This window comes from Mangifera indica, chromosome 18 (genome assembly GCF_011075055.1).
Source record: "Mangifera indica cultivar Alphonso chromosome 18, CATAS_Mindica_2.1, whole genome shotgun sequence".
NCBI classification, from domain to species: Eukaryota; Viridiplantae; Streptophyta; class Magnoliopsida; order Sapindales; family Anacardiaceae; genus Mangifera; species Mangifera indica.
This window is the reverse complement of record NC_058154.1, coordinates 3,877,671-3,893,100: the sequence shown is the minus strand read 5'-3', so window position 1 is coordinate 3,893,100 and position 15,430 is coordinate 3,877,671. Positions and strand designations below refer to the sequence as shown.

The 15,430-nt window shown below is 34.3% G+C and overlaps 2 protein-coding genes and 1 pseudogene across 2 annotated transcripts; all 3 read left to right on the top strand.

Annotated features, from left to right (window-relative positions):
• Positions 1-953: 953 nt before the first annotated feature.
• On the top strand, positions 954-8,577 carry LOC123202270 (annotated as a pseudogene).
• A 998-nt stretch (positions 8,578-9,575) lies between these two features.
• On the top strand, positions 9,576-10,382 carry LOC123202269. The gene has a single exon (XM_044618095.1). The coding sequence runs from the start codon at positions 9,576-9,578 to the stop codon at positions 10,380-10,382; it is 807 nt and encodes a 268-aa protein (XP_044474030.1).
• A 1,127-nt stretch (positions 10,383-11,509) lies between these two features.
• Positions 11,510-15,214, top strand: LOC123202195 (importin subunit beta-1-like). Its single transcript, XM_044618031.1, has 3 exons — positions 11,510-11,675; positions 12,158-14,592; positions 14,710-15,214. The coding sequence occupies exons 2-3, from the start codon at positions 12,173-12,175 to the stop codon at positions 14,906-14,908; spliced, it is 2,619 nt and encodes an 872-aa protein (XP_044473966.1). The 5' UTR covers positions 11,510-11,675; positions 12,158-12,172; the 3' UTR covers positions 14,909-15,214.
• The last annotated feature ends 216 nt before the right edge of the window (positions 15,215-15,430 follow it).

Genomic DNA, 15,430 nt, shown 5'->3' with positions numbered 1-15,430 from the left:
AACCTAATTGACCTTATGTTAACTTGTTGACTAATGAGTTTGAGTAACCCGTTGACCAAATGGGTCATGCAATCAAATTTTTCCAACCCAATTGCAACCTTACTTAACGAAGAACCCTAGATTCTTGGTCATTCAATTGGCTATATTTCGATGACAATACCATAGGGCTTTTGAAGCTCATTCGACGACGAGTCTTTTTGTACCAACTTATGATGAAACGATGGCATGAAAGTCATGTCGTGGGTCATTATTTTTTGCTCTAAATCCATTGATTCTAGCATCATTTTCAAGCGATTTTTAATTCAACACATGTAAAAGACTTCTAGGCTTCATTTTAATATTCATTTTCATTCAATTTGGCTGAATTCAATTCATACGCAAAATCTGAATTTTAATCAAAATTTCAATGATAAAATCAAAATCCAGATTATAATGTTCATAGAATACATAATTTAATTATAGAAAACATGACATTTACACAAAGTAGGCTTTAATACCAATGTTGGAAACAATTAAACATATTAAATTCATATTTTGTAATATTATGTAAACTGAAAAATGCATACTTAGTTCTACATTCTAGTTTTTGAATGATTTGAATATGCTACAAGACATTGACATAAGTTATTTCCACAACTCTATTTGCCCATATACTATATTTCTTTTGAAAGACATGATTTCTCTGTGTTTTAGTTTTTTCCAAGGAGAAGAAGAAGAAATTTTTTTTTGTAAAAAATAAAATGCATAATCTACTCCTGTTATGGAGGTGGTTTGGACATTTAAATAACAATCCAACGGTCATCCAACAATTGCACTTTGACAGTTAAGTAAATTAGATCAGGTCGACCCATCATGGGTGGACCCAAACCCAATAACATCAAAGTTAGGAAAAAGAACTAGTTTGGTTTTAATAACAAATTGGTGCAAATGCTACCAACATATAAAACCATTTAATGAAGACACATGTACTCCCATTGATTTCATATACACATGTTCAATTTGTTCTTTATGAAGTTATGTAAAGTTTATAACATTGTTGAATATAACATACCATTGTTAACAAGTTTTGTTTAACCATAAATAGACTTCTTTAGTCTGTAGTCTAGAAGTTTCTTTCTTTATGCTTCAAACCAATCTAACTACACCAAATAGACTTCTTTATTATGACTTTCATTCAGAAAGACAATTTTTACAACTAATTGGTAAAGCTTTAATCAAATGAGTTATCATGTCATCATGACCTTAAATGAGTCATTGATTATAACATCCTTCTCTATATACATACCTCTACATGGAAGATGCACCTGAAGAGACGTGTTAACTTAAAATTTCTTATATAAAAAATTCAACCAAAACATGCATGATATATTAATAAATACCCAAAATCCCAAAAGTGCATTTATTATTCATTAACTAAAGATAGAAGCATTTAAAATCGAATCATAATAATAATTATGCATCAAGGGGTGAAAATAAACTCAAAATACATCAAAATGTCCAATATGTAGAAACAACAAAAATACCCCTACCTTTATGCACGACCACGAGCTAACCCGTTAGCTTCCCTGCTACTGTCTCGCTGTTTCATAACTCTACTTGTAAAACTATAAGATAACATATGAGTGAAACACTCTCAATAAGTAGGTGATCTCACGTCACCCAAAAATATACATATACAATAATTCATAAAGTAATGTGACCTTTATTAATCTGTCTATAGTACCACAGATGTTCTTTTCCAACATCTTAGATATCCATCCAAATATCATGGTGCCTAGTGCCTAATTCTTAGTGGTGGTGTCATCCCAGATGACTAATGTCAAATGATCTATATTAGCATCTCGAATGCTTAGTGAAAGTATGTGACACCTAGATGTCATTCATAAGGTGTACCTTGTATACACAACAAGTAGGCTTCATGTTATTGATACCATATCACAAAAGGAATAAGACCTCATCCGTTTTTCAAAATCATGCGAACATCCCAAATATTAAGACACCCAACATTGATACGTGCACAAACACCCTAGATACCTAAGTGCCCTATGCCAGTATAAAATCATTCAAAGGTATCGAGGTCACACAGACTAGCCATGTTGCTTTTACAATTAAATTGTACACAACTTGGTAGCTCAAACAAACATAATACATTGTTTCCAATTTTCAATTTGGAATCATTCTTGTCATGGTACATGTCATCATCCACATAGTAAAGTTTACCCATAGTGGTTTTCATCATCAATAGCCTTTGTTAAAGTCATATATTTTATTCTCTTATAATCCTCTCTTATAGGGATAAAATAGTCATTTCCAAAACTATTTACGAATATTGGAACTTCATATACTTTTTATTAACCTCTCATGCCTTTTATCCTAATCTTTTCCAAATATACATGGGTATGTATCTTTCACACATGGGGGTGCATCACTCAACCCATATGACCATGCAACCCAAGCACACGAGTGTGCATTTTTGGGGTAAGGTGCACGACCATATGCCCTATACCATATGAATGTGTGTCCATTTTCAAACACTCTCGTAGCTTTATCCTAACATGGAGGAATTTCACCCAAAAGTACACAAACGTGTGTTAAGAGACACACGAGTATGTATCATGAGATTTTCAGAATTTGAAACTTTGTTTTTTCTACGTTTTCCAAACCATCAAACATCATTACCACATTTCAAAAAAGTTATATCTCATGGCCAAAATCCTTCCATACATTCCTATTTCACAATATTTCCACAAACCATTGTTTTTAACATCGCTAACATAGCATAAAACATATCTAAAAATCAAATCTTACTATATTTTATATTTCACAAGTATACTCATTCAAACCCAAACATACTCAATGTTTCAGTCCTTTATCAACACCAATAGACCATCATAAATCATTTTAGGTATACAATTACCCATATACAAAAGGATCAACATCCAATCAAATTCAAGAATCTTCATATTACAATTAAGCAATAACTAAGCATCAACTTGGTCAATCTATACTTTAATCATAAATAGATTATAATTAATTACCCATCATATGCACATATAATCTGAAGGTATGAAGATTAGATCAATCCAAAACAAAATGAACAAAGAATCACACTACTTACCTTTCCTCAGTAATCCACAAGCAAGCTTCGCTGAATTGAAGAATGTTTAAAAGCCAATCCTGTATCCAAGGTCTCCAAGTCACCCAAAAATCCTCTCAAACTCTCTGTAATAGCTCTGAAAATTAGAATGAATGACTAAGTCAAATGCTTTAAGATTCTTTTATTTTCTATAAATAACATCATATAAGGTTGTGAACTATTCATACACCATCACACATGTCATTATACACTAGTGGAAGTTTCTAAAATTACTGCAAAATGCATCCTTACACACCCTCATACACGGTTATACATGTCATCAAACTTAATTAATTATTAAACATTAAACAAAAAAAGAATACACAAGCTTATGGCCCTACCACACAGTCATGCATTATCAATTTCACACATAATAATAATTAAACATAATTAATTCACAAGTAAAGCCAAAATACCCAAATAACATTGAACATACTTACAAGTGCTATATTGATAGTTACTAGAGAGAATGTTTTATCAATATATTCCTCTTGAGTGAACTCCTTTGCAAGTTATGTTGCATTATACCTTTTAATTTTGTCTCTTGAAGTTGTAAACTCATTTGTAACTTACAGGTTTACCAATTTGTTCCATAGAATCTTCTACCTCATTCGGGAGCAAACATAACTTGAAGAGAATCCTCATCATATCTACAGTGGAATAAACTTATTGCAACAAAGTATATATCCAATCCTTGCATAAGGTTGTCTTAGTCCATAACAAGAAGAGCTAAAACTTTTAGACAAAACAACCATGTAACCCAACTTCAAAACATACTACAAATATGAATGTCTTATTACTTTTGAAAATATCTACTAATGAGCATATAATAGTATAGTAATCTTAGAAGCTCAAGTAAAAAGGAACATACAACTCAGATCTTGTCTCATTTTCTTATAGGGACAAAGCATAACAAACTCAAGTATCATCTTTTATAATAATTTAACAATTATTATCAATTTTAATTGTCACTTTAACACCCATAGGACTAAAACAACAATACCTTGAACTTTCATACATGCTAAAGAAACACCTCAACCCGACATATGACCTAAGCTAATTGGTTACTGAAAATTTAGCCCATGATCATTAATCATTCTCATAGAAAAACATTAACATAAAAAAGATAAAGGTACTATCTATCCTTGAACATTTAGGATATGTTCGAAATTGGTTTGTAACATATATGTCCCAAAATTATATGCATGTCTTATGAGGTGTCTAATGCCCAACGCAAAAGAATTATGCATCCTAGTGTGGATCCAAATTTTTCATATTAGTTTTTTTCATACTACGAAAAGCATATTCAAAATTATCGTGTTCACCAGATACCCTATTGATGCATTTGGTCAATGAATACCACCATGTAGTCTTAAAAAAAAAATATCCTCTTCCATTTAATATTTGTAACCAAACATTTCTATTTGAGAGATTTAAGATGAATATCTTGTCACCCATAACACAAAAAGACAAAACATTCGGTTTGTTAGCTCTAGTGATTTTCATTCCTCTAAATTAGGCCTAGTGATAGACACACCTAAAGACGGCATGGGAAGGAATGTTCTGATCTCTTAATCTCTGATAATTCTAAGAGATGTAGGGTCTGACAATGATGGCTTGAGAGATAAAAATAGGAAGATACTGGTAGAGAGATTTTATCAGAACAGAATATTAAATTGTTAATTCATTTTTTTTTTTTTGAATGAAAACAATAAATCTCAAATATAGAAATAGAGGTTTTACTTTAGATAGATATATTACTCACACAAGGAACATGTAGAATTTACCAATTTAAGAAAAAGAATGGCCACCTCAACCTCAACCTCAATATTCTTTTATTGGTCTTCAATTTAAACCATTTGCTTTCCTTCTTTTCTTCATTTCTTCCCATTTTTATTAGGAAAATAACTGCTTGCAAACAATTATGATTTCCTATTTTGTTTTTGAAAAAGAAAATCTAAATTATATTGCATTCTTTAGCCTGTGTCACCATGGTTGTGTAGCCCTTTTCATTTTCCTAACCATTCAGAATGGTGCATGTTGTTTGAATGTCATAAGATAATACTAGGAAGATCTTACATTTATACGTATTTTAGTTGTTCCAATCCAAGTTTTTTATTTGTAACGTTAAATTTGTGCATTTTTTACTTTTTAAAGATGCAAAACAATATATTTACAACTATGCGTATTTTAAAATTCATAGATGGCTGTAAAAGGACCCAGTTGTTCGCCATCAATCCCACCACCACCAAAAGTTGCATTAGTAGTGGTAGTGATGGCAATGGTGGTGTTGGGGATAAGTTACTACAATACCTTTAGGACTATTTGAGAGTTACTTTATTTAGATCAAAATCCACTTGAACTTGTCAATCTCCAACCCAAATTCCAAATGTTGCAAAAGAGGCAGTTCTACTGTATGGATTACCTACAATAGATCTTATTGAGCCATAGAATGAACCTTGTCTCAAATCCGTTGATTTTGTTAAGACATTTGCTAATTTGTATCATAGGATTGAGAGTTGTCCCTAGTTCGAGAAAACATGGATGTATATATAACAACGTGCAATATTTAAAGGATTGTCTAATCTTGAATTATTTCAAAGGAGTCTCCAATCAGCTAGACAACATGCAGTTGATATCTTCACAAAAATTGTTTTGGCTACGTGGTTGAGGTATGAAAGGAGAGAAGATGAACTTGTTGTCACAACTTAAATGTCCTAATGCTAGTTTGGTATCTAGATGTGATCCTAAGTTGATTTATGATCCTTGTTTATGCATAAACTAGAGTTCGATGATGATATTTATATGAGAAACGAGGAGTGTTCAACTTCTAATGAAGATGGGGATATGTCATTTTGTATTGGAGATGAAGAGATTAGATGTGTGTGTGTGTGTGTGACAATTTTGTCTCACTGTCAACACCATTTAAGACAATGTTGTATGGTGGATTTATAAAGTCAATAAGGGAAAAGATAAATTTTTCAAAGAATGGGTTTTTAGCAGAGGCAATAAGGGCTATTAAGGTACTTAATAGAATAAAAAGGTATCCACGTATTGTTTTGGAACTCCTTTCTTTTGTTAACAGGTTTTGTTGTGATGAGATAAAGTCAGCTTGTGATTCTTTTCATCGTCTCTAGTTTGCAACATAGAAGATGTTGTGTTATTGATTAAATATGGATTGGTGGAGATTGTCTATCTTCTCGTGGGAGATTGCCTGCAGGTGCTTTTAAAAGAGCTTCCTTGTTCAATGCACAGTCCTGGTGCAATAAAATTCTTTTGTAATGTAAAAGTGAGGGAAAAATTGGCTATGGCTGGGCATGTTTCATTTTTGTTGTATTATTTCTTAAGCCAAATTGTTATAGAGAGAGACACGCTTTTAGAGAGACTAGCGGAGTGTGCAACTGAAAATTGAGAGAAACAACTTGCTTTTCATCAATTAGGTGTTGTGATGCTTGAAAGGAAAGAGTATAAAGATGCTTAAAATTGGTTCCAGACAGCTATTAAGACTGGTCATATTTATTCTACAATGGGTGTGGCAAAGGACAAAGTTCGAGCTTAGGCACAAGTATTCAGCATATAAGCTAATGAACTCACTTATTTATGATTATGATTCAGTTGGGTGGATGTATAAAAAATGATCTATGTATTGCATTGGAGAAGAGAAGATGATAGATTTGAAAACTGCAACTAAATTAGATCCAAATCTTTCTTATCCATGCAAGTATTAGGTTGTTTTTTTTTGTGGAAGTAAAAAAGTTCCAAGAAGCCATCTTAGAAATCAATAAAATAATTGGTTTTGAGGTCTCTCCTGACTTCCTTAAATTGCGAGCTTGGATTTTAATTGCCTTCAAGGATTATGAAGGAACTCTTAAAGATGTTTAGACACTGTTAACTTTGGACCCAAATTACATGATGTTTCACAGGCAATTGCATTATAACAGCGTGGTAAGCACTCTACAACCCGTGGTTCAGTAATGGAGTCAAGTTGATTATTGGATTCAGCTACATGATAAATGGTCCTTTGTTGATGATATTGGTTGTTTGGTTGTTGTACATCATATGTTTATTATTTTAACAATCGATATTATAAATACTTCGATCGATTGAATGGTTTATACATATGTTCATGAAACTTGATAGTCTCTGAATATATTTCTTGTGCTTTTTTTTCAAAGTTTGAAGTTAAAATCATTTGACATTCTTTTTATCTCTTGTAATGTTTTTGCTTCATGAATTTGTCCTTGGTAATTCAATAGTTTCCCTATTGTACTCTAATGTTTCAGGCTAAATTTTCAGAAGTCTATTATGCATAGTTTACAGTTGGCTAGAAATCATTCCACTTCTGAGTATGAGAGGCTTGTTTATGAAGAATTGTTGTTGTATGACTTTGGTCATCGTGAAGAAGCATTAGTGAAAGCTGAGGAATCTATTTTTATTCAGAGATCATTTGAAGCATTTTTCCTAAAAGTATACGCATTATCAAGTTTAAACACTGATACAAAATCTTTAATAAATGTCACTAAACTTTACGAGGAAGCTCTAAATTGCCCTTTTGATGGCCTTCATAAAGGACAAGTATGAAGTTGGAGAGATTCTATTATCTTGGTCTAAACTACAGCCTTATATAAACATGTATGTAGGTTTCTTATATATGTGATTTTCCCATTTTGCAGGCCTTGTATAATTTAGGTAATATCTATATAAACTGTGAAAAGTTGGATCTTGTTGTCGATTGCTTCATGAATGCAATCAATATCAAGCATACTTAAGCTCGTGAGAGTCTTGCAAAAGTATACCATCTTAAAAGTCAATGCAAAGTTGCATAAGATGAGGTGACAAAGCTAATAAATAAGGCCCTGAAAAAAGCCATAGGTTATGAGAAACGTGCAGAATACTGTGACCTAATGAGGCAAAGAGTGATCTTAGTATGGCAACACAAATTGACCTAACCAGGACATTCCCATACAGATACAGGGCTGTAGATAAACTCCTAAAATTTAGGAAAATCATACCTCAAAAGCTCATTAGAGAGTTCAATGTTTTATGGAATCTACACTAAAAACTAATATTTTCTAACATAGGAATCTCATATCTTACATTTAGGATCCTAACTTATGCAATATTTTTCATCATTGAAATATAATATGATTGAACTTGTTTAGTATGTCCATTTATATGGTTATAAAATTTGGACTAACACACATAATAATGCATGTCTCTTTAGTTCTAATGGATGACTACAAAGAAGTTGAAGCTTTGATAGAGCTTTCAAAGATCATAGCATTCAAGCCAAACTGCTAATTCAGCAAGCTACATTTCATGACTCAATGGGTGACTTTATCTCCACCAAAAGAGACTGCGAAGCAGCCTTTTGTCTTGATCCTAGCCATAACCTTGTGCTTGAACTCTATAATAAAGCAAAGAAGAGGCTTGATGAATAGAAAACGTGAAAGTTTCAAGTTCATGCTAGCCTTTTCCATGTCTTTATTTGGGCAATTTATTTGTTGCCAACTCTTTTCTTTGATTTCTTTGATTTTCTCTCTTTTTCCATTACAAGGCTAATGCTAATTTGAGCAGATGGTCTTTCAGAGAGTAGGCACAGTTTGGATCTTTAATAAGAAAGAGAGAAAAAAAAAAAAAAACACTATAGAAGGAAGAAATGAAAGTTAGATTAGCAAGAATATGTAAATATGTTTTCTGGAATATGAATTTGATCTATTGACAATTTATGTATTGATGGCATTTCAACTCCCCATTAAAACACTCCAAAATGGTCGTCAAAGAAAAGGGTAATTATAGAAATAGTAATGAAAATAAATGGCAGAAAAAATTATACAACAAATCATTAGGGTTAAAAATCTAAAAAAGAAAATGCTAAAGCTTGAAGGCTCATCTGGTGATCAATCATTAGGGGTGGATCTCATCGAGTTGGCTAGGATCAAATTCATGGTTGAGGTCAATAAGTTCATTTTGAGTCAGAAATTCAATTTGATAGTTCAGTTTGAGATCGATATTGTTGATGCGACATTATTCACCTTTCGATGACATTGTTTATCTTGTTGATAGTGTTTTAATAATAATGTGTAGCAAATCAAATAAATTCAAACTTAACTTGAGTATTATGACTTTGATCTGAACTCGATATGACCTTAACTATGCCTAATTGAATCTGCCCCTCTCTATCAGCATTGACAAACGTAGAGTTAAGCCAGCTAGTGGCCTTTATTCAAACACATACGATAGGGTACTTTTTCTTGTCTCACGTGCGTTCATTTTGAAGTAGAAATACTAGTCTTAATGAACAACACGAGGAACCCAATTGTTTCAACTGTTTCTTAATTTCTTTTATAATCTCATTCAACCACTTTGGTCCAATTTCCTCAATCCTTCATCTGAATCTGAAGTGCTATACTCCACTTTTCTAACTTTCTGCACCACTATGGAAGAAGAAAGGGCAAACTCTCTGAACCGAACGAAATGCCCCAGAATGCTAGACTTCTATGCGCCACTCTTATCAATCAGACGCCCTAGTGGCTGCACAAATAATTCACAACCCAATTTGCAAGATGCGGGTCACAGTATTCCATTCTGTTGGGAACAGGCTCCAGGTAGGCCTAAGGACTCTCAGAAAAGCCCTGAAAGTGACACCCCTCGTCTAAGATTGCCACCAGGCAGATTGCATCCACACAAACAGGTCTCTTCTAATCAAGATTTACATGATCTTGATCGGGACGATGGTTGTCATGGTGATGCCGACGATGATTACGACGACATTTTCTCCAATGCCATGGACGTTTTCTCACTAACAGAGGCCATTGACATTGCTGAAAAAGCTGAACAAAGTCACGGATTAGATGGGTTCGATGTGGAAAACAATGACAGTATTTCTCCAAGTTATATTATCGAGCGGTTTCTTCCGGATGCTATAGCGTTGGCAGCATCTTCTGTTATGAATATTTCGAGAAACCTGAGCAAGAAACTACCGTACGTGTGTAAAAATCCGGAGGCATGTGTTTCAGAGGCGGTGAGAAGTTCGTACTCTCTGCGAAAGAGTTGTGGCCTGGACAAGTTTCTGCCATGGCGAATGAAGCACAGACTTTGCGGTATAAAAAGCCCCGTTAGGCAAGTTTATTCTGCAAATGTTCAAGTGAAACCTCAAAGTAGGGTAAAAAACAAACGTAGCATAGTTAGACCTTTTGGAGATCATGTAAAGAAACATTCTGGATGTATATCTTATAGTACATGAATTTGAAATCATGGTAATGAATTTCATCTTTGTAAGCACAAAGCTTAGCCATAACCAAAATATGATTTTGGAAATTAGTCTTTATGCAGTTAGGGTTTAATTTCCATAGGCTTTCTAAAGGAGTGGACTTCAATTTATACAATTTATATGATATGGTGTTATCAATCCTTAGATGACTTATGCTATCCTCCATTTCATGAGGGTGAGCTTATGGTGTTACGGGCCTTTGAGGCTTGTTGTTGGTGTTATTATATTTTTAATTGAGTAATATTATGTGTATAAATAATATATATAATTTTGTATACAAACAACAATTTATTATCATGTGATTAGATAATTTAAAATTATAAATAAAATAAAACTCAATAACATATTAACAGATTGTTGTATGTATAAATAGTTTTATTGTTTTTATTTACCGAGTAAAAAAAAAACATCATCTTTATCTTTAATGTTGTATGACATTTGATTCATTGCATTTTCGAATATTAAAGTTATTCATATTATATTTCTTAAATGAGTTATATTTAGATGAACGTTCAACTACCATACCAATCCATATATGCCACATAGCAAAATAAATTTTAATTTTTACATGATTGTTTAAGAACCCATAAGCATATGATGCACCTAAATTTGAATTAAAATATGATATATTTTAAGAAGAAGTGAATTTGATCTAAGTTTGTATAATTGTTTATCTCAACTCAAACCCTATTGATTGTCATGTTAGTGTTATCACATTAAAAATCATTTCTTCAGTGATTTCTCTTCTTCTTCTCCTTTGATATTTTCAATAATCCCAACAAATTGGATTTAATCTCAAATTATTACTTTTTTTTTTTTGAGATTTTTGAAAGAGGACCACACAAAGGCTTTTTACACAATTGGCCCAAAACGATTGGACCTATCATTTTAAAACTTCAAAGCCTAATCCAGAAACGAAACCCCAAAATTTTTAAATATCCTAGACATAACACACGCTTTGTGGTTCTTGCACGTGGGAAATTTGAAAATTCTAGGGTTTTGGGGTCGGTGATCACGGGCAGCCAAACCCCCTGCCCGCTGCCCCTACCGGTTGGCCTGTTTTTTCCTTTTTAACAGGTGAGTCCCGTCCCGCTTCTTCTAAACATTCGAAATAATTTTGTATTATAAATATCTTCAGCCCTTGCAGTACTATTCAAAATCCGTTTCGCTCTCACCTAAACTTCAAAGAGAGACGGCGGAAGAAACCCTAGCTTGCTTCATTGGTGGCTTTACACTCTCGTTTAGTTTCATTATTGTCGATTTCAGGTATTTCCTACATTCTCTTTTGTTTGCTGATTAGATCTGTGCATTTGTTTTGTTTTGATTAGAGCCTGCGTGTTTAAATCCATGGATCGTATTTGTACGGTATCTTTTCATCTTTACGCTGTTTGGTTTGTCATTTTATTTGATTTTTTGCTTGGTTTCTTTCTTTGAGGATATTTAATATGAGATTGTTGTCCTATATTGCTTGAAATTTATGATTGTTTGAATGTTATCGGTTGATTTGTGTATCATTTTCTTTTTATGATGAGTAACTATTGAATTAGTGTGCTTAAAAGTGTTTCTACGCATAATTTAGTTGATGAATGCTCTAAAATTTACTATTTTAATAACGATATTTATACTGATAATAGAGTGGTTTTTGTGGTGATTTTATAATTTTTAGATGTCTACCTTATTTTTTTTTTACTGCAATATTTGATTGATTTTTTTTATGTTGATTATTAATGTTATAATGTTAAATGCAGTGGTGGTGTTGGAAAATGGCGATGGAGATTACTCAGTTTCTACTAGCTGCCCAATCAGCAGATGCAAATATTCGTAATAAGGCAGAGAATAATCTCAGGCAGCTCCAACAGCAGAATCTACCAGGGTTTCTGTTATCTTTGTCATTTGAGCTTGCCAACAATGGGAAACCAACTGAATCACGTACATTGGCTGGTATTGTGCTTAAGAACTCCTTAGATGCAAAAGATGTCAGTACAAAGGAAGCTCTTGTTAAACAATGGATGGCGATTGACATTTCCTGTAAATCCCAAATCAAAGATTTGGTTCTAAGGACCCTTTCCTCACCTGTTCCTGAGGCAAGCCACACATCTGCTCAAGTGATTGCGAAAATTGCTTCAATTGAGATTCCACAAAAGCTGTGGCCAGAACTTATTCAATCATTGCTTACCACTATGACCCAACAAGATAGTCCTGCATCACTAAAACAGGCAACCCTGGAAACTCTTGGATATGTTTGTGAGGAGATATCCCATGAGGATCTTGTGCAAGAGGAAGTGAATGCTGTTCTCACTGCTGTTGTCCAAGGCATGAACCTTGCTGAGCATAGTGCTGAAGTCCGCCTTGCAGCAACTAAGGCTTTATATAATGCACTAGATTTTGCTCATAATAACTTCCAAAATGAGATGGAGCGGACTTACATAATGAAGATGGTGTGTGAGACAGCTAGGTCGAAAGAGACTGACATTAGGCAGGCTGCTTTTGAGTGTCTTGTTTCAATAGCATCAACATACTATGATGTGCTTGAACCTTACATGCAGACACTCTTTGAGCTAACATCAAATGCAGTGAAACGAGATGAAGAAGCTGTTGCCCTCCAAGCAATTGAGTTTTGGAGCTCCATATGTGATGAGGAGATAGAGCTTCAAGAGTTTGAAAATCCCGAAAGTGAGGATTCCAGTTCTTCCCATTCCCATTTCATAGAGAAGGCTCGGTCTTCTCTAGTTCCTATGTTGCTTGAAACTTTGTTGAAGCAGGAAGAGGATCAGGACCAGGATGATAGCATCTGGAATATATCGATGGCTGGTGGGACATGTCTAGGTCTTGTTGCTAGAACTGTAGGAGATGAGATTGTGCCTCTTGTAATGCCTTTTGTGGAGGCCAACATAATGAACCCAGATTGGCGTTGTCGTGAAGCAGCTACATATGCATTTGGTTCAATACTTGAAGGTCCTACCATTGAGAAGCTTGCTCCGTTAGTTCAGACTGGTTTGGAGTTTTTGCTAAATGCAATGAGGGATGAGAACAATCAAGTGAAGGACACAACTGCTTGGACTCTTAGTCGGATTTTTGAGTTGCTGCACTGTCCAGCTAATGGTTTTTCAGTGATTTCCCCTGATAACCTCCAACAAGTTTTGTCAGTGCTATTGGAGAGCATTAAGGATGCTCCCAATGTAGCTGAGAAGGTTTGTGGAGCAATCTATTATGTTGCCCAGGGATATGAGGATGCTGGATCTAGCTCTTCTCTTGTTTCACCATACATAACAACGATTATTGCTGAACTTCTGAGGACTGCTGATCGTACAGATGGAGGTGACTCAAAACTAAGGTTTTCTGCATATGAAACATTGAATGAAGTTGTTAGATGTTGTAATATTTCAGAAACATCTCAGATCATTGCAGAGCTGCTCCCTGCCATCATGAGTAGGTTAGATCAGACTTTGCAGCTTCATATCATATCATCTGATGATAGAGAAAAGCAAGGAGATTTACAAGCATCTCTCTGCGGTGTTCTTCAGGTTATTATCCAGAAATTCAGCAGCACAGATGACACCAAATCTATCATTCTCCAGGCTGCAGACCAAATTATGGTTTTGTTCCTTAGGGTGTTTGCTTGCCGTAGTTCTACAGTACATGAGGAAGCAATGCTTGCAATTGGTTCCCTGGCTTATGCTACTGGACCAGAATTTGCAAAATATATGCCTGACTTTTACCAGTATTTACAAATGGGATTGCAGAATTCTGAGGAATACCAGGTTTGTTCTATAACAGTTGGGGTAGTTGGTGACATCTGCCGTGCCTTGGATAATAAGGTCTTGCCATATTGTGATGGAATCATGTCACTTCTATTGAATGATCTCTCTAGTAGTCATCTCCACCGATCTGTAAAGCCTCCCATACTTTCTTGCTTTGGGGACATTGCTCTTGCAATAGGAGAGCACTTTGAGAAGTATGTTCCCTCAACACTTCAAATGATGCAGGATGCAGCTAAGGCCTGTGCCCAATTGGACAGCAACGATGAGGAGATGGTCGATTATGGGAACCAGCTAAGGCGTAGTATATTTGAAGCATACTCTGGTATTTTGCAAGGATTCAAGAATGCAAAGCCTGAGGTGATGCTGCCATATGCTCAACATCTCTTGCAGTTTATAGAAGTAGTCTTCAGAGATAGACAGAGGTATTATCCCTTCTGCAGCCATGCTTCATTATATGTTTCTTCTGATGCTGATTATTTGTTTGATTTATGTCCTGCCTTTTGGTCCTTATGTCTGTTTCTTTTTCTAATGTTTTGCAGGGATGAGAGTGTTACTAAAGCTGCAGTTGCAGTTTTGGGCGATCTTGCAGACGCACTTGGTCCAAATACAAAGATACTTTTTAAAGATTTTGCATTCTTTCCTGAATTTCTGGGTGAGTGCCTTCAATCCGAGGATGAACAGATCAAGGAAACTGCTGGTTGGACCCAAGGGATGATTGGACGTGTTATGGTTTCATGATCTCATGAAACCTGTCTGATGGAAATAATTATCTCTTTCTTTAACCTTCTTGTTAATGCAATTCTCTTTTCAAAGATTTCTGGTCAAGGTTAAGATTCTTACGAATGTTAGGAAACTCAAAAATTGGTAAATTCATCTGGTTATGTATCTACGTTACTTTGGACTGCAGTTCTGAATTTTTCCAGGGTTCTAAATCTTCACATGTTAATCTCTTGTAACGACCGAGGTTGGTAGGTGGAGAAATCAGTCCACTTGTTGAACTCTTTTAGTTTAATGCATCCTCTAATCGGAGGTTTATTGAGTCAATTTTTATGTTTTTTTTCATACTTTATGTTAGGGCTGCTGCAATCGAGTCAAGTTAGTAATGTTAGATTCGAGTTTGATTCGATTGGATTTATATAAAACTTAAATTTGACAATTTCAAGAGTTATCGACTCAAGTTCGAGATAAGATAAATTAAAGTTAAACTTATGATTTATATATTTATAAATCACTGGCCTGAGGAAAAGTGAAATAGTTGAT

Coding starts and splice junctions, on each gene's coding strand:
- LOC123202269 (XM_044618095.1), top strand. CDS start 9,576: ATGGAAGAAGAAAGGGCAAACTCTCTGAACCGAACGAAATGCCCCAGA.
- LOC123202195 (XM_044618031.1), top strand. CDS start 12,173: ATGGCGATGGAGATTACTCAGTTTCTACTAGCTGCCCAATCAGCAGAT. Junction 14,593..14,709: donor GTCTTCAGAGATAGACAGAG/GTATTATCCCTT, acceptor AATGTTTTGCAG/GGATGAGAGTGTTACTAAAG.